Consider the following 20,946-nt stretch of genomic DNA (forward strand, 5'->3'; position numbering starts at 1 on the left):
CAGCTCGCGCACTCATTCTCTCCAGCCACTGACCAACTTTAGGCTCACTGATACATTTGGGTGTGGCCAACCTCAAGCATGAAGTGTTCTCAGGTGATGACTGGCGTCTTACTACTGGCAACGGCTCTATTCATCAGACTATCTGACCTGGAAGACGGCAGAATCCCATACACGAGCCGAGATAAGAGACATGACAACTCACATCTACCGGACGTGACACAAGACCACATCCAACCTATCTCTAATGATCGGCTATGTACCACAGGCTTTCAAGCTAGCTGTAGTTAAACCTTTACTCAAAAAGCCATCTCTAGACCCAGAAGTCTTAGCTAATTATAGGCCAATCTCCAACCTTCCTTTCATATCAAAAATCCTTGAAAGAGTAGTTGTCAACCAGCTAACAGATCATCTGCAGAGGAATGGTTTATTTGAAGAGTTTCAGTCAGGTTTCAGAGCTCATCATAGCACAGAAACAGCTTTAGTGAAGGTTACAAATGATTTTCTTATGGCCTCTGACAGTGGACTCATCTCTGTGCTTGTCCCGCTAGACCTTAGTGCAGCATTCGATACTGTCGACCATAATATCCTATTAGAGCGATTAGAACATGCTCTAGGTATTACAGGTACTGCACTGCAGTGGTTTGTATCATATCTATCTAATAGACTCCAATTTGTTCATGTAAATGGAGAGTCCTCTTCACACACTGAGGTTAATTATGGAGTTCCACAGGGTTCAGTGCTAGGACCAATTCTGTTTACATTATACATGCTTCCCTTAGGCAGTATCATTAGAAGACATAGCATACATTTTCACTGCTATGCAGATGACACCCAGCTCTATCTGTCCATGAAGCCAGATAACACACCCCAATTAGTTAAACTGCAGGAATGTCTTAAAGACATAAATACCTGGATGGCCGCTAACTTTCTGCTTCTTAATTCAGAAAAAACTGAGGTTATTGTACTGGGCCCTGAAAAGCCTAGAAATATGGTATCTAACCAGATTCTTACTCTGGATGGCATTACCTTGGCCTCCAGTAACGCTGTGAGGAACCTTGGAGTCATTTTTGACCAGGACATGTCCTTCAATGCACATATTAAACAAATATGTAAGACTGCGTTCTTCCATTTGCGCAACATCTCTAAAATTAGAAATATCCTGTCTCAGAGTGACGCTGAAAAACTAGTTCATGCATTTATTACTTCCAGGCTGGACTACTGTAATTCATTATTATCAATATGTCCACAAAACTCACTGAAAAGCCTTCAGCTAATCCAAAATGCTGCAGCAAGAGTACTGACAGGGACTAGAAAGAGAGAGCATATTTCTCCTGTTTTGGCTTCCCTTCATTGGCTTCCTGTTAAATCCAGAATTTAATTCAAAATCCTGCTCCTCACATAGAAGGTCTTAATTAATCAGGCCCCATCTTATCTTAATGACCTTGTAGTACCATATCACCCTATTAGAGCACTTCGCTCTCGCTCTGCAGGCCTACTTGTTGTTCATAGAGTATTTAAAGGTAGAATGGGAGGGAGAGCCTTCAGTTTTCAGGCCCCTCTTCTGTGGAACCAGCTTCCAGTTTGGATTCAGGAGACAGACACTATCTCTACTTTTAAGATTAGGCTTAAAACTTTCCTTTTTGCTAAAACATATAGTTAGGGCTGGACCAGGTGACCCTGAATCCTCCCTTAGTTATGCTGCAATAGACATAGGCTGCCGGGGGATTCCCATGATGCATTGAGTTTTTCCTTTCCAGTCACCTTTCTCACTCACTATGTGTTAACAGACCTCTCTGCATTGAATCATATCTGTTATTAACCTCTGTCTCTCTTCCACAGCATGTCTTTTATCCTGTCTTCCTTCTCTCACCCCAACCGGTCGCAGCAGATGGCCCCGCCCCTCCCTGAGCCTGGTTCTGCCGGAGGTTTCTTCCTGTTAAAGTTTTTCCTTCCCGCTGTTACCAAAGTGCTTGCTCATAGGGTGTCATATGATTGTTGGGTTTTTTTTTCTTTATGTATTATTGTTTGGTCTAGGTTGCAATATAAAGTGCTTTGAGACGATGCTGTTGTGATTTGCCATGGTATAAATAAAATTGAATTGAACTGAATTGTTAAAACAGAACTGAACAGAAATGAAGTTGATGACTGGAAATATTTTTTACAATACTGTGTGTTTGGACAATAATTTCTTCCTGTTAAAAGGGAGTTTTTCCTTCCCACTGTCGCCAAAGTGCTTGCTCATAGGGGGTCATATGATTGTTGGGTTTTTCTCTGTATCTATGAAGCGCCTTGAGGCGACTTATGTTGTGATTTGGCGCTATATGAATAAAATTGAATTCAATTGAATCCATCCTTGGATGAAAAATGCCTGATACAGATACGTATTTAACAGAACCACAGAGAAAGACTGTTACGTCTGCTCGCACATGCCGAGCACATCGGTACAACCAACCATATATGGGAAACACCCTGGAACATGTGCACCAATTCTGATCTCTGACCACATCTTCAGAATGACTTGTGTAAAGTGCACATCAACATCACCATCCTCATCCAAGAAGAAACGCTCAACTTCAACAGTCAGACCACATGACTCAATCTGGGGAACCGACTGTACCTGAAGAATTCAAACTCTGGACAATTGGACAAAAGGCCCTCAACTCACTCTTCCCATGGGCAGGAGTTGGAAAACATGCTCTCGGAATTGAGACACTGGACTATAGATTCAGCTTGTTCCTCAATGCATCCTGAAAGGTCAACGAGGGACAAAACCAAGAAATAGACGCTCTCAGAATTGCTGTAATGCAACATCGTGTAGCATGAACATTAACCTGAGAAAGGAGGATTGTGCGTCTTATTCAACACCACATGCTGCACTTACATGCCAGATAATGTACATTCTTCAAAAATGGCTTCAGATTCTAAAGAGACTGTTGATCGGCATTGGAGTTTCCCTGGTTTTATTTTGCTTTTCTATACTTGTGTTATTCCTTGTTTAAAAGCTGTAATTTCACAGATGATAAGTTTATCACTCACAGCATATGCAGATGTACCACAAAGCGATGAAGATTATGAAGAGTTCTTTTTCTATTTGGTAGATGAAGATGAAGTGCAACTAATGATGTAGTAACTGAAAATGTGAAAGACAAGTAGTTACTTACTGATAATATGTACATTTCATTTTCTGATCTTCAGGAGGGAATGTTAGGAGAAAATTGTACATAGTGTGATCAGCTTCATGAAATGTGTTCTTTTATTGATCATTAAGCAAATGTCTACGTGACTTTGTACGGTGGCCCTGAAGTGCAAATCACACCAACAAATTGCTAAACAAAACAACAAAATCGAGAAACAAAAAAACAAATGGAGAATCACAAAAACAAAATTGAGAAGCACAAAAACAAAACTGAGAATCACAAAAACAAAATTGAGAAGCACAAAAACAAAACTGAGAATCACAAAAACAAAATTGAGAAGCACAAAAACAAAACTGATTTGCACTTCAGGGCCTCTCAATTTTGTTGTTGTGTTTAGCAATTTGTTGGTGTGATTTGCACTTCAGGGCCACCGTACTTTTGACATGAACTCTTGTGTGATAAACAACTAACAGCTTCCTCTTTCTGTAAGAACATGCAGACTATCTTGCGTGCTGCACAATATCGTTTATTACTTAGTAAATACTGATATCTATGACTAGCTAGTTTATTGTGATGGTGCTTTGTTTTCTCTATTATTATGTTGCTCTTTGTTGTTTGTTGTCTCCTCTGTTTGTTTTTGTTTGTTTGTTTGTTTTTTTTTTCTCCATACAGGTGACCCAGGAGTTTTTTTTTTTTTTGTCTCTCTTCCCCCCCCTTCTCACCGTCTCTTCTCCCCTTTGGTTTTCTTTCTTTCTCTCCCCCTCTCTCTCTCATTCATTCCCCCTGTCCTATTTATTAAAAAAAAAAAAAAAAAAAAAAAAATGACAAAGGATGAACTGAAGCTCTGCCATCACGTAATGTCGCATACTGCTGTTTCTGATGTCATTTAGAAAAAAAAGAAAAAAGAAAAAAAAAAAAGAACATGCAGACTTAGAAAAGGGGAACCTCAGCTCTGAGTTCTTAGAATAACTCTGTTATCTTTGTACACACACACACACACACACACACACACACACACACACACAGATACAAGCTTGTATAAATAAAGAACGCAGACGGTGATACAGCGCGAGTCCATGAGTGCCTCCTGCGAGGAAGAGCGCTCTATGACCGTCCTCGCGAGTAAAAGACAACTGCAGTGTTGCGCCAGAGGGAGTGTTCGCCCAGGGTGCCAAACAGGCTAGGACCGCCACTGGCTGGGGGACTCCCATGATTTTCCTTTTCAGTCACCGTTTTCACTCACTCTGTGTTAATAGACCTCTCTGCATTGAATCATACTTGTTATGAATCTCTGTATCTCTTCCACAGCATGTCTTTATCCTGTCTTCCTTCTCTCACCCCAAGTGGTTCTTGGTGTCCGGGGCCTTTAAGGCGTGCAGACCCTGAATTGGGATACAGGGAGTGCAGAATTATTAGGCAAGTTGTATTTTTGAGGAATAATTTTATTATTGAACAACAACCATGTTCCCAATGAACCCAAAAAACTCATTATTATCAAAGCTGAATCTTTTTGTAGTTTTTAGTTTTAGCTATTTTAGGGGGATATCTGTGTGTGCAGGTGACTATTACTGTGCATAATTATTAGGCAACTTAACAAAAAACAAATATATACCCATTTCAATTATTTATTTTTACCAGTGAAACCAATATAACATCTCCACATTCACAAATATACATTTCTGACATTCAAAAACAAAACAAAAACAAATCAGCGACCAATATAGCCACCTTTCTTTGCAAGGACACTCAAAAGCCTGCCATCCATGGATTCTGTCAGTGTTTTGATCTGTTCACCATCAACATTGCGTGCAGCAGCAACCACAGCCTCCCAGACACTGTTCAGAGAGGTGTACCGTTTCCCCTCCTTGTAAATCTCACATTTGATGATGGACCACAGGTTCTCAATGGGGTTCAGATCAGGTGAACGAGGAGGCCATGTCATTAGTTTTTCTTCTTTGATACCCTTTCTTGCCAGCCACGCTGTGGAGTACTTGGACGCGTGTGATGGAGCATTGTCCTGCATGAAAATCATGTTTTTCTTGAAGGATGCAGACTTCTTCCTGTACCACTGCTTGAAGAAGGTGTCTTCCAGAAACTGGCAGTAGGACTGGGAGTTGAGCTTGACTCCATCCTCAACCCGAAAAGGCCCCACAAGCTCATCTTTGATGATACCAGCCCAAACCAGTACTCCACCTCCACCTTGCTGGCGTCTGAGTCGGACTGGAGCTCTCTGCCCTTTACCAATCCAGCCACGGGCCCATCCATCTGGCCCATCAAGACTCACTCTCATTTCATCAGTCCATAAAACCTTAGAAAAACCAGTCTTGAGATGTTTCTTGGCCCAGTCTTGACGTTTCAGCTTGTGTGTCTTGTTCAGTGGTGGTCGTCTTTCAGCCTTTCTTACCTTGGCCATGTCTCTGAGTATTGCACACCTTGTGCTTTTGGGCACTCCAGTGATGTTGCAGCTCTGAAATATGGCCAAACTGGTGGCAAGTGGCATCTTGGCGGCTGCACGCTTGACTTTTCTCAGTTCATGGGCAGTTATTTTGCGCCTTGGTTTTTCCACACGCTTCTTGCGACCCTGTTGACTATTTTGAATGAAACACTTGATTGTTCGATGATCACGCTTCAGAAGCTTTGCAGTTTTGAGACTGCTGCATCCCTCTGCAAGATATCTCACTATTTTTGACTTTTCTGAGCCTGTCAAGTCCTTCTTTTGACCCATTTTGCCAAAGGAAAGGAAGTTGCCTAATAATTATGCACACCTGATATAGGGTGTTGATGTCATTAGACCACACCCCTTCTCATTACAGAGATGCACATCACCTAATATGCTTAATTGGTAGTAGGCTTTGAGCCTATACAGCTTGGAGTAAGACAACATGCATGAAGAGGATGATGTGGACAAAATACTCATTTGCCTAATAATTCTGCACTCCCTGTACAGCCTCTATGTCTTTGGACTGTGGGTGAGAACCCATGCAAACTCCACACAGAAAGACCCTGGTGGTGGTATTGAACTCAGGACCTTCTTGCTGTGAGGCAACAGTGCTAATCACCATTTATTACTGCCAGTAATGTACTTATTTATACTTTACTTTGTATTTTCTAATGTAATTTAGTTTGACAAATTTATCAAAAGATTTCCATTATGCTCAGTTTTCTACACTGAAGTATTAAATTTGTGTATTTAATTTAATTTAATTTAATTTAATTTAATAGCGCTTTTAGAGCTTCGCTTATAGCGTCGGGCTTCCATACATCACGTGCTTCGCAATGTTTTTCGATCATCTGATTGGCTGCTGCAGTCTCGGCAGTGCTTTTAATCTGTGGAACAGGGAAGTGAAAGTTAGCTGCAGTTCATTATTGATGTGTGTAATCATTACACTGACACCTCATTAGTTACATTAACTCGTGAACAGCTGGTGCTACTTTACTCTTTCTTGGTTAGCTAAACGCGGCTGTACCGACTTCCTGTTTGATTTCAACGGAAAAAAAAACTGTCCCATTGAGGTGATAAATAAGAAGATGACTGAAGGTAATGGCAAGGTGGTTTACTGGATCATTGCCTCGACTTTCATAGTAAATTTAGCTCAAACTTTAGCGGCTCGGCAGCCTCACGTCGTGTTTATCCTGGCCGATGACTTCGGCTGGTACGATATCGGCTACCACGGCTCCGAGATCAGGACGCCAAACCTGGACAAGCTGTCGTCCAGAGGAGTCCGCCTGGAGAACTACTATGTGCAGCCTCTGTGCACCCCCTCCAGGAACCAGCTCATGACCGGGAGGTATCAGGTGAGAACACAGACTGGATATAAAGATAGGTTAAATACAGTTGATATTTCTTAATGACCAATAAGCCAAACAGTCCTGATCTGAACTTAATTCTTAATTTTTCTGACACAAATTACCGGTGTAAACGATCAATCATTTTAAGAGGTGTTAAGTGAATATGCTAAATAAATCAGTGAAATGGCTACAAACGCATACAGGGGAACAAAATAATGAATCTATTCCAATATTTTAGAATCGTTATTGTCACTTCATTCGACGAGTTGGAAAATATCACATTAGTTACTTGGTAGGCTTAAAAATAAATAAAAGACGGACATCTATATAGAGTCAGGTAATAAGTATTTGGACAGTGAGGCATTTTTTTATATTTTGTCCACAATTAAGCATATTTATGCAACATAATGCCATATTAGTGACGAGAGGAGCAAAAGCTTCAGGAGTGGTCAAATCAACAATCTGCTTTTCTAAAAAGACAGAATAAAGTGGCCAAGTTGGCAACACCCAAAGGTCTGAAGAAAAAAAAAAACACACACACACAAAAATTACTAAAGTGGAGGATTACAGAATCTCTCCTGCTAAACTGAAGACAGGGAGACCACAACTGATGGTGGCTGCATTAAAGGCATAGCAAATGGTTGGTAACAAAGCTTCTCAAGGGAGAACAGTCATCATGGGAAGCCCCCAGCAGCCTAAGACCTATTGCACCACAGCTATAAGGGGGGGTTAAAGTCAACTCCTTTAAAGGAAGCTTTTAAGCCTAATCTTAAAGTAGAGAGGCCGTCTGTCTCCTGAATCCTAAGTGGTAACTGGTTCCACAGAAGGAGGGACTGAGGAAAAGAGTTCCCATTCTACTTTTAATTATCAGAGAAACCACAAACCAGCAGTCTGAGAGCAAAGAGCTCTATTTGGGTGATATGGTACTATAAGGTGTTTAAGATAAGATGTGGCCTGATTATTCAAGACCTGTATGTGAGCAGAAGGATTTAGAATTGAATTCTGAATTTAACAGGGAGCCAGTAAAAAATAAGCCAATGTGGGAGAAATCTGCTCTTTCTTTCTAGTCCCTGTCAGGACTCTTGCTTCATCATTTTTGGATTAACTGAAGGCTCTTCATTGAGTTTTTATGACAGCCTGATTATAACGAATTATAATAGTTCACCCAAGAAGTAACACATTCACGAACTAGTGTCTTCAGCATCACTCTTAGATGGATGTATTTACGTGCATGAAAGCTGGTGCAACAACGGGACAATTATAAACAGTCACTGCTCCCCAAACCTCGAGTACATGTCGGTAAGATGCCGGCCTTTCTTTCTACCGAGAGAGCTAACAGTAGTGATCATCACGGCTGTGTACATTCCACCCGATGCCAACGTAAACACGGCGCTCTCTATCCTGCTGAACACCATTAACGAACAGCAGCGGGCCCACCCGGACGGTGTTCACATAATTGCAGGTGACTTTAATAAGGCCAACATAAAGACTGTACTCCCAAAGTTCTGTACTGCAAATGTGACAGTGGACAAAAGCATTCGGGTTTTCCCAAATCAAAAACCCTGGATGACCAGCGAGGTCCGCTCACTCCTCAAAGCCCGTGATGCCGCCTTCAGGTCAGGTGACAGAGCTCTGTACAGGGCTGCTCGAGTTGACCTGAAAAGGGGGATTAAAAAAGCCAAGTCAGACCATAAAAGGAACATCGAGTCCCACCTGTCCAGCAACAACACACGAGAGGTGTGGCAGGGAATGCAAGACATCATCAACCACAGAGGCAGTACTGCGAAAACATGTCTGTGAAGGTTCTCAGTCATCCAGGTCATCGTAGTCAAAGGAGCTTGCAAAGAAAAGCGTCTGGACTTCTTTAAGTTGCTTGAAGACGTTTCACCTCTCATCCGAGAAGCTTATTCAGTTCTAAGGTCAAATGGTGGAGAGTCCCAGATATAAACCTAGTGGGAGTAACCCCCCACAGAGGGACAAAAGGACCTCCTGATGATCCTCTAATCGCCTGAGCCAAGGTGTGAAACTGGGCGTGGGTCCCAATCAGCCAGAGTTTCGGGTGTGTTCATTGTGAAACCTGGCCCCACCTTATCATGCGAATTCCTGAGGTCAGATGGCCCAGGATGTGAGTGGGCATTAAGGCGTCTGGGAAGGGATCTCAAAACTGGATTATGGCAGAGAGTTGGTGTCGTAAACCCCCGCCTCTGTTCAAAGATGGTCGCTCACAGTGGACATAGATGGCTTCTTTCACTCCTCTTTCAAACCATCTGTCCTCTCTGTCCAAAATGTGAACATTGGCATCCTCGAAAGAGTGTCCTTTATCCTTAAGATGCAGATGGACTGCTGAGTCTTGTCCTGTGGAGGTGGCTCTTCTGTGTTGTGCCATGCGCTTGTGAAGTGGCTGTTTGGTCTCTCCAATGTAGAGGTCTGAGCATTCCTCGCTGCACTGTACAGCATACACCACATTGTTAAGTTTGTGTTTTGGCGTTTTGTCTTTCGGGTGAACCAGTTTCTGTCTGAGCGTGTTGCTGGGTCTGAAATACACTGGGATGTCATGCTTGGAGAAAACTCTCCTGAGTTTCTCTGATACACCGGCTACATAGGGGATGACAATGTTGTTGCGTCTGTCCTTCTTATCCTCCCTCCCACTGAAGAAGCTTCTCGGATGAGAGGTGAAACGTCTTCAAGCAACTTAAAGAAATCCAGACGCTTTTCTTTGCAAGCTCCTTTGACTACTGCGAAAACAGAAAACCCGAGTGGGCAGCTGGCAGAGGAAATAAACAGCTTCTTCGCCCACTTTGAAACACCACAACAGCAACACTCATCTGCTTCAGCCCTGCTCCCATCCTCATCCTCACCTGGTTCCTGCACCGCTCCACTCACTGTAACAGAGCACGATGTCAGACGTGTGCTCCTAGCAGTGAACCACAGGAAGGCGGCCGGTCCAGATCGAGTACCTGGCAAGGTACTAAGAGCATGCGCACACCAGCTCACCCTCATCTTCACCAGACTCTTCAACCTCTCACTGGATCAGGCAGCCATCCCATCCTGTCTAAAATCGGCCACAATCATCCCAGTGCCGAAGAAGTCTCCCATCTCCAGCCTGAATGATTACCGCCCTGTGGCCCTCACACCGGTAATCATGAAATGCTTTGAGAGACTAGTCCTTCAGCACATCAAGGATTACCTCCCCCCCAGAATTCGACCCCCACCAGTTTGCATACCGTGCAAACAGATCCACAGAAGACGCCATCGCCACAGCCCTCCACGCTGTGCTGAGTCACCTAGAGCAGCGGCAAAGCTACGTCCGAATGCTCTTTGTGGACTACAGCTCAGCCTTTAATACAATCATCCCGGACATCCTCATCACCAAACTGGTCACTCTTGGCCTCCCTCCTCTCACGTGTGCCTGGATAAAGGATTTCCTCACAAACCGGCCCCAGACTGTAAGACTCGGCCCTCATCTCTCCTCCACTCGCACACTGAGCACCGGCTCCCCACAGGGCTGTGTGCTGAGCCCCCTCCTCTATTCTCTCTACACCCACGACTGCAGTTCGACCCACAACAGCACTCTCATCAAGTTTGCTGATGACACCACGGTAGTTGGACTCATCTCGAAGGGAGACGAGGCAGAGTACAGAGAGGAAGTCCTGAAGCTGGCAGCATGGTGTTCAGAAAACAATCTGGCACTGAACACTAAGAAAACCAAAGAGCTCATTGTTGACTTCAGGAGACACAGCACCGACTTGGCCCCCCCTCTACATCAACGGGGAGTGTGTGGAGAGGGTCCACACTTTCCGGTTCCTTGGTGTCCTCATCTTTGCTGACATCTCCTGGACAGGAAACATCTCAGCGGTCATCAAGAAGGCCCAACAGCGGCTGCACTTCCTGAGAGTCCTCAGGAAGTACAAGCTGAACTCCAACCTGCTGCTGACCTTCTACCGCTCGTCCATTGAGAGCCTGCTAACCTACTGCATCACGGTATGGTACGGCAGCTGCACCAAAGCAGATAGAGTGAGGCTTCAGAGTGTGGTCAAGACAGCACAAAAGATCATCGGCTGCCCTCTCCCCTCCCTGATGGACATTTATTCCTCCCGCTGCCTCAGCAGAGCAGCAAACATTATCAAGGACAGCTCCCACCCTGGCTTCAACATGTTCAGCCTGCTTCCCTCAGGGAAGTGCTACAGGTGCATCAACTATGTCCATATGTACATAGCGCTGCAGAACTGTACCCCCCCCCCCCCCCCAGCATGTTTACACTGAGTAGGAGATGCTCTGTATCTCATTGCCTTTATTGTCACTATACAGTTGTACATTCTATTCTGTTTTAATTTTAGAGAATATTGCGCAACTTAAAGAAAGTAGTCCTACATATTTTTTCAATATGGACATTGGAGGACAAATCCTGATCAAAATCACTCCAGGATTCCTCACAGTGTTACTGGAGGCCAAGGTAATGCCGTCCAGAGTAAGTATCTGGTTAGATAACATGTCTCTAAGATTTTTAGAGTTTTATCTGCAGCAGGAAATTAGAGTTGATCCAGGTCTTTATGTCTTTACCACATACTGCAGTTTACGTCATTGTTGTGTCATCTTCACGGATCGATAACAGGATATTTAATGAACAGATGATCAATTCTGTGGACAGAATCGAGATCAGGATGTGGGAGCCAGAATTCTGGCTAGGTTGTAGGTCACTCAGTGAAATGCAACTCAATTTACATATTTAAGTAATGTGTTTTTTTTTTTTTTTTTTTTTTTTTTTTTTGGTCTGGATTTTTGGTTGATACGTTTCTCTCTAAATTGAAACTACCATAATAATTAGAAACTTGTGATTTATTTGTAAGTGAGCAAACTTACAAATTCAGCAGGGGATGAGATAATTATTTCCCCCACTGTAAACTTTAATGCAACCAGATGTGGGGTGTTTTTTTTTTTTTTTTTTTTTTTTTTTTTTGTTTTTTAACCGCAGGAGTCATTCCCTGCTGGCCTTCATAAAGGCGTAAGCTGCACATCCACCCACAGCAAAAGTGGAAAGATCACCAAAGAATTTGCATCAGTAGTATGAAGAGTCACTGATGGAGGTCATTGTGATTCCAGCTAGCTAGCGAGCTAACACTCTTATGTCTGATGTTAACGTCACATGTTTCGTGGCATTATTTGGTGTTTATGCATGTTAAATTGTCTTTCCTGTAAGGAACAATCCCCGTTATTATAACCAACACTTCTAAACAATAGTTAGATTTTCTTTCTTTTTTTTTTCTTGTGAAATTTGGTTAAGCCAATCACAGAGGACCCTTCCCTGCACGATGAGAACAGTCTTCCTACAGGCTCTACTTTGGATTTGTAAACTTTATTTTAATGGAGTCTTTCTAGGGAATTACTTTATTATTATTATTATTATTATTATTATTATTATAATAATAGATGTTGATGGAAAGGAGAACAAGACAAAGTCAGGACATTTATTTTGAAACTTCTGTTTGAGTCATCGCCACCACAAAGGCTGTTGTTTTCCTCTTTTCTGTTTTTTAACGATTTTGTTCCCTTTTTACTAAATTGCAAATTTCTTCTTAACCGTTTGTGTTTGTCTTTAAACTTCAGATCCACACCGGTATGCAGCACCAGATCATCTGGCCCTGCCAGCCTTACTGCGTTCCTCTGGATGAGAAACTGCTGCCTCAGCTCATGAAGGAGGCGGGGTATGCCACACACATGGTCGGCAAGTGGCACCTGGGCATGTACATGAAGGACTGCCTGCCCACACGCCGTGGCTTTGACACGTACCTTGGTTTGTATAATGTGGAAGAAACACTTCACGGAGCACATTTTGCATGAATGCTACTCAGTAACAGCTCATGTGTTTATCTTTGTGTAAAATCATGCACATAGTAAGTGACGATTGCCTTAGTTACACGTCACCTTCATGATACATTTGAATCTTTTGCATTTGAACTAAAAATATTAGATCGTGTATTAAAAGCGAAGTTACCCAACAGTTAATGCAAGGTTTTTGTTCACCCCAATCATTAATGCTGACACCTTAGATGCTAAGGCCACATGCTAAAAACTGAAGAGGGCTTAGATGAAGATGTTTGACTTCACTGAAGAGGACACTGTTAAGTGAATAAATCCAGTTCTAAACATGCAGAGGACAAAAGCACCGTTTGGACTAGAGCATAGCGCCTTAAGGGAGGACTGTTCTTGCGAAGGTTTAGCCATCTTGTTTTTTGAACAATTTTGTTGACAAATCAACACGTATACCTCTGCTGAGGAAACTTTCCTAACCGCTTGCTGCATTGCTCGCTGTGTGTCATGCCAAAGTCTGCAATTTCTTCACATGTGAAATGAGCTCCTCAGTAGCTGACCACAACTACAGCATTTTTATTGTAGCCTTTGTTTATCCCAGTAAGAGTCAAATTGAGAATTTAAGTCTTCTTGTTTTTTAAAGAGTGACATAAATTTAAAAAAACTGCGACTATTAAAAATGCTTCCCTATACTACTGGTCCAGAGGTCGAACAGTATTATAGACATTTTGCATTATTTTTAAATAACATTATGTATTTAATGATTTTTGTTTTTAATTTTTGAGCACATACAGTACTTTCCCATCTATATTTAAAGCCTAACAAAACTAGTGTCATTATTTATCTGGCATCTTGATCGTAGTCTCATAGATCACGTCCGTCTGTTCTCAAACTACCCAATATACACACACGTCTGAATGACACGTGCTATATAAACTGCCAGTACCAGAATTCTCATTATCTATGTGGTTTTTGGGAATCATTTCTGTCACATTCAGATCTTTATGAATGATAAAAATTCTGTGTCGTAGCAGACCTCAAAACAAACTGCGACATTACGTGTAAATTTTGCTAATAGTGTCTGTAATGGACAGTGAATATGTAGCTTACAGAGAAGAATAAATATGTAATAAATATTTAATATTCTTTGGTTTTTTGCCATCTCACTATATAAAGTGATATAATGAACGTATAAAGAATAACAGGATAAATTACCATGCATGACTGTGCTTTCAATGTTTTTAAAGCTGTTTTTAATGTATTGATTACCCGCTGTGTGCCACAGGTTACCTGACAGGTGGTGAGGATTACTTCACTCACTTCCGCTGTTATCAAAGCCGCTCGCTGAACCTGAGCCGCTGTGCGTTGGACCTTAGAGATGGGGAAGACGTCGCCACAGGATACGAAGGGGTCTATTCCACTGAGCTGCTGAGCCAGAGGGCCATCAGCATCATTGAGAGACACAACTCTCAAAAGGTGACACACAACATCTCATCACATACATTAACTGTGAAACTGCTGGCCTAACCAATTCGTAGAGTTAACCTTAGTTATCTTAATCATAATCCTAGATTTAACATGTATAGAAGGTTATCAGCTCAGACATCGGGGGGCATTTAACGTCTGTAATGACAACAGTGTGAATGTTCTGTCCCCGTTTCCCTCTATCTTTCAGCCACTCTTCATGTATGTGGCGCTGCAGGCGGTCCATGCACCCCTGCAGGTGCCAGAGCGCTACGTGACTCCCTACAGTTTTATCACAGACACCAATCGCAGGCTCTATGCCGGCATGGTGTCAGCTATGGATGAGGCGGTGGGCAACATCACCCTGGCTTTACAGAAAGTGGGACTCTGGAACAACACGGTCCTTGTGTTCTCAACTGGTATGAGTTTTAATTATTAGTTGTTGTTGTTGTTTTTGGTTTTTTTAAACTGAGATGCTAGATAAACCACTATTTGTTCTACAGTTGATGTTGTTTTTATTTATTTATTTATTTATTTATTTATTTATTTATTTAGAAATTAATGCATTATATAGCTGAGCACTAATTAGAGCTGTGTCACAGTGCCGTCTATCTCTTCATGTAATCCCAAAATTGACTCCATGATGTTGAAATCAGTCTCCACGAGCTGAAAGAGATCTCAAATGTCCCAGATTTATTTATTTTAAGTTATCTTGGCTGACAGCTGTATTTCTGCAGATGCCCACTAGAGGGCGGTGTTTTGCCATGTTTGTTCAAACGTCACTGCCGGCTCATAGAAGTAAGGAAAACTTTTCTTAGCTCATGTCTTCGTGTAGAGCTCTACAGGCAACTCGCCGAGAAAAAGACAAAGGAAAAACATCTAATAAACCTTTGATGAAGAACGTAATGTGGCCAAGACGGGCCATAAACCACATCATTTAAACCTGTGCCTGCTCGCAGGTTTCCACACGTGGAACATCTAATGATTTGCATCTGAAGTAGGTAACTACGTTTGAGGGTTATTTTTAGGGGGTTTAGTGTTTTTAAAGGGTAATTAGAAGACAGGAACAATGCTGTGAAAGTAAAGTGTGAGCGTTTTTATGCCTGTGGTGGGCTACGGTAGGTGGCCTGTTTCATTGTTCCTTTACACATTTGGCTCGCTGTGATTCTGAGGATTGAGCCAACCATATGCTGGGCAGACACTGACTCTGCTGAGCTGAAGCAGTGGAAAAACTCAGAGTACTTCCTGCTTCTGTGTAAATGTGGTGCAGAGCTTATGTAATCTGTGATTTGACCAGATAAATGTTTAACTATAACTTACTGAAAGAAGGCTTATCAGTTGTTTGGTTAGTCACATTTCCAGCTCACACTTTGAATCCATCCTGGTCAAGCTGTTATCACTGACTAAGCTTAACAGGACAGAATTGGCAGAATTTGGTTTGGTTGGACTTTGAGTTTCCTTTATGATGACATTTTCTGTAAACTGACAGCCTCACTGGGAATTTACTGTAAGCAAATGAGCAACGAGGATGAAGGGACCTTTTGGGGGAGCTGGGAAAGACAGAGTTGGCCTGTAGAGAGGCGAAGCAGCTTGAAAAGACATTAAGAAGCAGACGGTCTCTTCCAAAAACCATTCGGGAATCGACACAGACTACTTCCTGGACTTGGATGACACTTTGCCTGTGAAAGGGGAGCCTTGCCTGGATGTGACTGGTCAAGAGTATTTATACTGGATTGGCTTATTGGGATGATGACAGTCTAACCGCCTGTGTGTGCACTTGTGTAATGGTTGGATATTTTATAGGTGTATTTGTCAGACAGTGAGACAACATCGGCGTGTTGTTTTAATGTCTCAGCTGATCACTTGTTTTCAGCAATAGCAGCCCTGGGGAGTGCACTGACAGCTGCTTCATTGGTTGTTCAAACTGAAATCCTTCATCGCTTGGATGGATTGCTATTGAATTTTTACAGTCATATTACAGAGTACATGAATCCCTAATGACTTTAATGATGCTTTGACTTTAGCTCAGCACCACATGAAGTTTCCCAATAATTGCTGATCACTGGACTTTATGCAGTTTTATTAAAAAAACAAAACAAAATTCATAGATTTGCAGTGAAATCTATAGAAGATTGTTCTTCACATGACTGTATGTCACACATCTGAAATTGACGACAACAACAAAATAAAACCCTGTGTAGCCCCCATAGCAAATTGGCACATTACATTGTGTCAGCTGTGAAACTTTGTAATGTTGCAGCTTGTTGATGCTGTTCATTTGCTATAAGGTTAAAGGCTACAGTTGCTGCTATAGTCACAGTTGACCTTATTGGCATACAGTGATCAGTGATTCAGCTCACTTGAATTAGGTAACATAAAGTGGAAGGATATCAGCTGACTGGATAAAATGTTATCAGGTGATAGGAGTTTCCTGTTGCTTTTTTGCCTTAAAAAAAAAAAAAAGAAGAAGAAAGAAAACAACTTTATGCATTTGCTTAAAGAGTATTTGACTCATCAAAACCTGAGCACATATCGCTTAGATGGGTTTTCCACCTTTAAATTCATTTTCATGGTTTCCCACATGTCTGCTGGAAATATAAAATGTTTGGCTGATGTACAATCAACATTCAGAAACCGAATTTCCACAGAGTGACATTGGAACCTGAACATATATGAAATCCAGACTCTGGGAAATTTTGAACATTGTTTCAGTATCTACAAATGATCTTCATACCTTTTGCCCCTGTGGTTGTTTCAGATAATGGAGGTCAAACGCTGTCTGGTGGCAGCAACTGGCCTCTGCGAGGGAGAAAGTGGTCACTATGGGAAGGAGGAGTCCGAGGCGTTGGATTTGTTGCCAGCCCATTACTGAAACAGCCGGGTACCGTGAACCGTGAGCTCATCCACATCTCCGACTGGCTGCCTACACTTGTCGGCCTGGCAGGAGGAAACGCCACAGGCACGAAGCCGCTGGATGGCTTCGATGTGTGGAACGCGATCAGGTGAGCTGGGCCGTTTTTTTTTTTGTTTTTTTTTTTACTGTCAAGATCTGTCACAGGACTTGAGGGGGAAGTTGGCTGTAGCCTGGAGGGTTTTTGTGAGTGATACCAGCTCTTAAGTTTGACAGCTTGCCCTCTCTTGGTGCCCCTTTCAGACCCTCCCCCACCCCCGCCCCATGCTCGCACTCTCCAGCTACCTCTGTCTTCTTCTCGTAGGAGCCCCTGCTTCTTCAATAAGCCCTTTGTTGCTGTGGCATTGAGAGCTCAAAGAGAAGGAAATTGCATCAGTCATTCTCACACAAATCTGTAGTCCATCCATCCCTCTGTTCTGCCCCCCCCAGCTTCGCTTCAGACTAAAAATTAAGCTGTCCTCCTGTTAGATCAGCTAATTTGTTTTGCTGCAAATCCTTTTATGTCAGGACATGCCTGAGATGATGCAATTTTGTTAAATGTAATATATTAAATTAAACGTCTGGATGACCTCTTGTGTTTTGGAGAACTTTGCAAAGAAGCTATTAGTAAATCGATAAGTCACACGGAGCAGCTTGCAGACCACAGATGTGCTTTCCATGTGAGGCGAGCTGTCACTGTGTCCCATTTGACTGACGCATTATATTTGTAAACTAAATGCGGACACAGTGAAAGAGGTGAAATTGAGGGCTACAGCAGAGCCCCGGCAGAAAATCGAGGCTTAGCCAGGACCGCAAACTACTACTCGCAGCCTCCACTTGACTCGATTGGCCGTTGCGTGTCAGCTGACCACCAGCTGCTGGCACGGCCGTGTGAGCAGCACTACAGAGCACAAAACGCTGCTTTCATTGTGTTTTAATTGGACGTCCCAGTTGCAGAAAACAGCAGCCCCGACAGCACGGCCTGGGAAGGGTAAACCAAACGAAGGCCCAGAACAGGGAAGCACCCAGTGAGAGAGTGAGACTTATTTCAGTTGTGTTATCAGTCAGTGTGGTCAGAGAAAGTGGTGCGTTTTCTCTGTGGTGGAGTGCGGTCAGCGCATATGACCGCCTGGTGAGCAACAGCCAGCTGCTTCAGATTTACAGATCCCGGTGGGTTTCACAGCACATGAGTCAGCGTGGCGTGTTGGTTGTGTGTTCTCTTATTGAAGTGCAACACTGCTTTTATCTTACAGCAAAGGGTTTGCCTCACCCAGACTGGAGCTGCTGCACAACATCGACCCTCTGTATTATGACATTGCTCCATGTAAGTTCACATTTCTTTTTTCCACTTTAACATTATTGGAAATCTTTTTTTCAGTATGTCTGAAAATTTTCTCAATTAATTCAAACTGCTGATTTCACAGAATGTCCATTGTTAAAGTCAATTATGCCTTTCCCTAAAGGTTGAGTGAGTATTTTTTTTTTAAGGTTATTTAATAGAAAATAGAAAATTATACTGGAAATATGGATTGATTTGTGTGTAATAATGTCTTCAACCATCTGATACATTGTCATGAACTTAGAATGAATCCATTGAAAATACATGAGTGGGCATTGCTTTGGGGAAGCTGCTAAACAGCTACATGTATGATGTCATAAATATCAGATAGCCCTGATATGATCAACTTGGAAACACTGTTTCGACTGTGAGCACAGAAGCTCCACCTACCTGTTGTTTATTAAAGCTTTTGTTTATGAGGGTGCAGCTAATCACAATAGTGCTGGTTTAAAGGACTGGTGGGATGACCCCACTGGTGGGAAATGACCCCAAGAAGAAAATCTTCAGTGAAGCTAAATTGAATGTATATGATTCATTTAAAAAAAAAAAAAAAAAAAAAAAAAAATAGAAAGTATAAACTGACCATCACTGCTTATTCAGTTCGGTGTCTCCAGGTAGGTGGAGTCTATCCCAGCTGTCATAGCGTGAGGTCAGGGTACACCCTGGACTGGTCGCCAGTCCATCAAAGGGCTAACACATCGTATAATTGTGTCTTTGGGCTGTGGGAGAGAATACCCTGAGACAGGCAAGCCCCGCAGAGAAAGGTCCCAGCTGACCAGTGGATGTGACTATTTTGAGCTTTTAATTATTCAAAACTATTTTGGTAGAGCTAATGAAAAAAGATACAGATCTAGAAATGAGTTTCCAAAGATCCATGTAACTCTTTATAATACAATAATTATGTTAAATTATTTTCTTTTCTGCACAGTGCAGATAATTAAAACATTATGCAGATTAGTTACATTCACTTGCATTTAAAAAAAAAAAAAAAAAAAAAAAAAAGTAATTAAGAGAAGTGATGGGCCCTGTGACGAACTGGTGACAGGTCTGGTGCTACCCAACCTCTTGCCCTATAACAGCTAGAGTATAGGTTGCTCGCCAGCGACCCTGAATTGAATAAGCAGTAAAGAACGATGGAGGGCTGACCTGTTATTGCAATAAATGTGACAGGTAATCATGATATGGATTTTAGCTGTTCTTAAGCGGCGCTGCTGTAAATCAGTCTGCTCGTCCTGTGCAGGGTCATGGGTGTCTGGAGTGTACTCACATTGGGTCAAAGGTGGACTGCAGGCTGCCTGGCAGATCATCTGTTTATCACACACTGCAGGCAGTTTAGTGTCACGGCTAAGCCTAACCTGCATGCTTGTGTACTGAGGATGAAACTCACACAGGCAAGCTTAAACACTCTTAGTCATAATTCACATGCCAGTGAAGGTTTAAGATGATGAAAACCTCATGCACTGACCTCCTCCTCCTCTGTGTGCTTGCAGTGTAGGATATGTTCTCCTTTTCTTACTAACAATGTAATTCTGCTGTGTTTTCTCATTAAGCCTGTATGAAAGGATCATTGTTTGAGCTTAGACCTTAGAATAGAGTCTTATATAACATTTGAATAAAGCAAAAAGAGTGTTTGAAATTGTTAGGTTTGTAAAGAGTGTTTGGAATCTTAGTTAAAATTCTCTGGATTCAGCTCATTTTATCAGATTTTTTTTTCCCCTCACTGTTTCGTATATAACAGATATTTTGTTTTCTTCTGAGGAATGCTGATAACACGGGGGTGAAACTCTAATCATTCACTGTTGACACTGTAATCAGTCGCCAGGGAGGAAATCTGAGAAAGCTGATGTTAGAGGGCAGGGCGGGTGTTCGCTCTTTAACCTCTGATTGTAGGGAGGTTTTACAGGAAATCTGCTATGGGACTGCTTTTTTGGACTCATCCTTGTCTAAACCACTTAATATTTAGTGGACCAAACCGCTTCCATCTCTGGGGAGGTAGCAGGGCAGTTATCTGGGGCCGTGCTTTCTGACTTTTGGGGCGGATACTACACCTCAGTTACACATTTAAAAATAGTAAAGGTCCAAGGGGACTGAAATGGTAAAAAAAAAATCCTGCTTATATAGCACCTTTTTTAACCTTGGTGGTTTTTCCAAAATGGTCTAAAGTGTTTCTCCTACAGCATTTTTAAAGCAGCAGAGACCTACAAGGTGCCGTCCTGCCATAGGGAGCTACTTTTGGTTTAGTTTCTTGCCCAAGGACACGCAGACGTGTGGAGGAACTGCAACCTGAGCCACCAACCTTGCTATTAGTGGACAGCACACTCTACCAACTGAGCCTTGGTTGCTCTCTGTTTCTTTTTTTTTGCAAACTTTTTTGGGACTGAAAAGCTTCACAGATGTATCAGACAGATATTAATATGTTGATCAAACATATGTGAAACAAACAGTAGTCTTATGTATTAGGGGCTTTTCAAAATATTATCTGGATTTCTTTAAACAGCAGTCCTTTAGAGTTTGTACAA

At 42.3% G+C, this 20,946-nt stretch overlaps 1 protein-coding gene across 6 annotated transcripts in view; it reads left to right on the forward strand.

The window, feature by feature from the left end:
• The first annotated feature begins 6,454 nt into the window (after positions 1 to 6,454).
• The window catches only part of arsb (arylsulfatase B), a 58,120-nt gene continuing 43,628 nt past the window's right edge, over positions 6,455 to 20,946 (forward strand). For all 6 annotated transcript variants that reach the window (XR_013099546.1, XM_024803108.2, XM_024803109.2 and 3 more), the window contains exons 1-6: positions 6,455 to 6,932; positions 12,531 to 12,717; positions 14,020 to 14,210; positions 14,410 to 14,617; positions 16,957 to 17,200; positions 18,342 to 18,412. Coding sequence is in view for 5 of the 6 variants with exons in the window: in XM_024803108.2 (XP_024658876.2) it covers positions 6,666 to 6,932; positions 12,531 to 12,717; positions 14,020 to 14,210; positions 14,410 to 14,617; positions 16,957 to 17,200; positions 18,342 to 18,412 (1,168 nt within the window). In the remaining variant the exon portion in view is untranslated. The remainder of the gene's footprint in view (positions 6,933 to 12,530; positions 12,718 to 14,019; positions 14,211 to 14,409; positions 14,618 to 16,956; positions 17,201 to 18,341; positions 18,413 to 20,946) is intronic.

This window comes from Maylandia zebra, linkage group LG7 (assembly GCF_041146795.1).
Source record: "Maylandia zebra isolate NMK-2024a linkage group LG7, Mzebra_GT3a, whole genome shotgun sequence".
Lineage (NCBI taxonomy): Eukaryota > Metazoa > Chordata > Actinopteri > Cichliformes > Cichlidae > Maylandia > Maylandia zebra.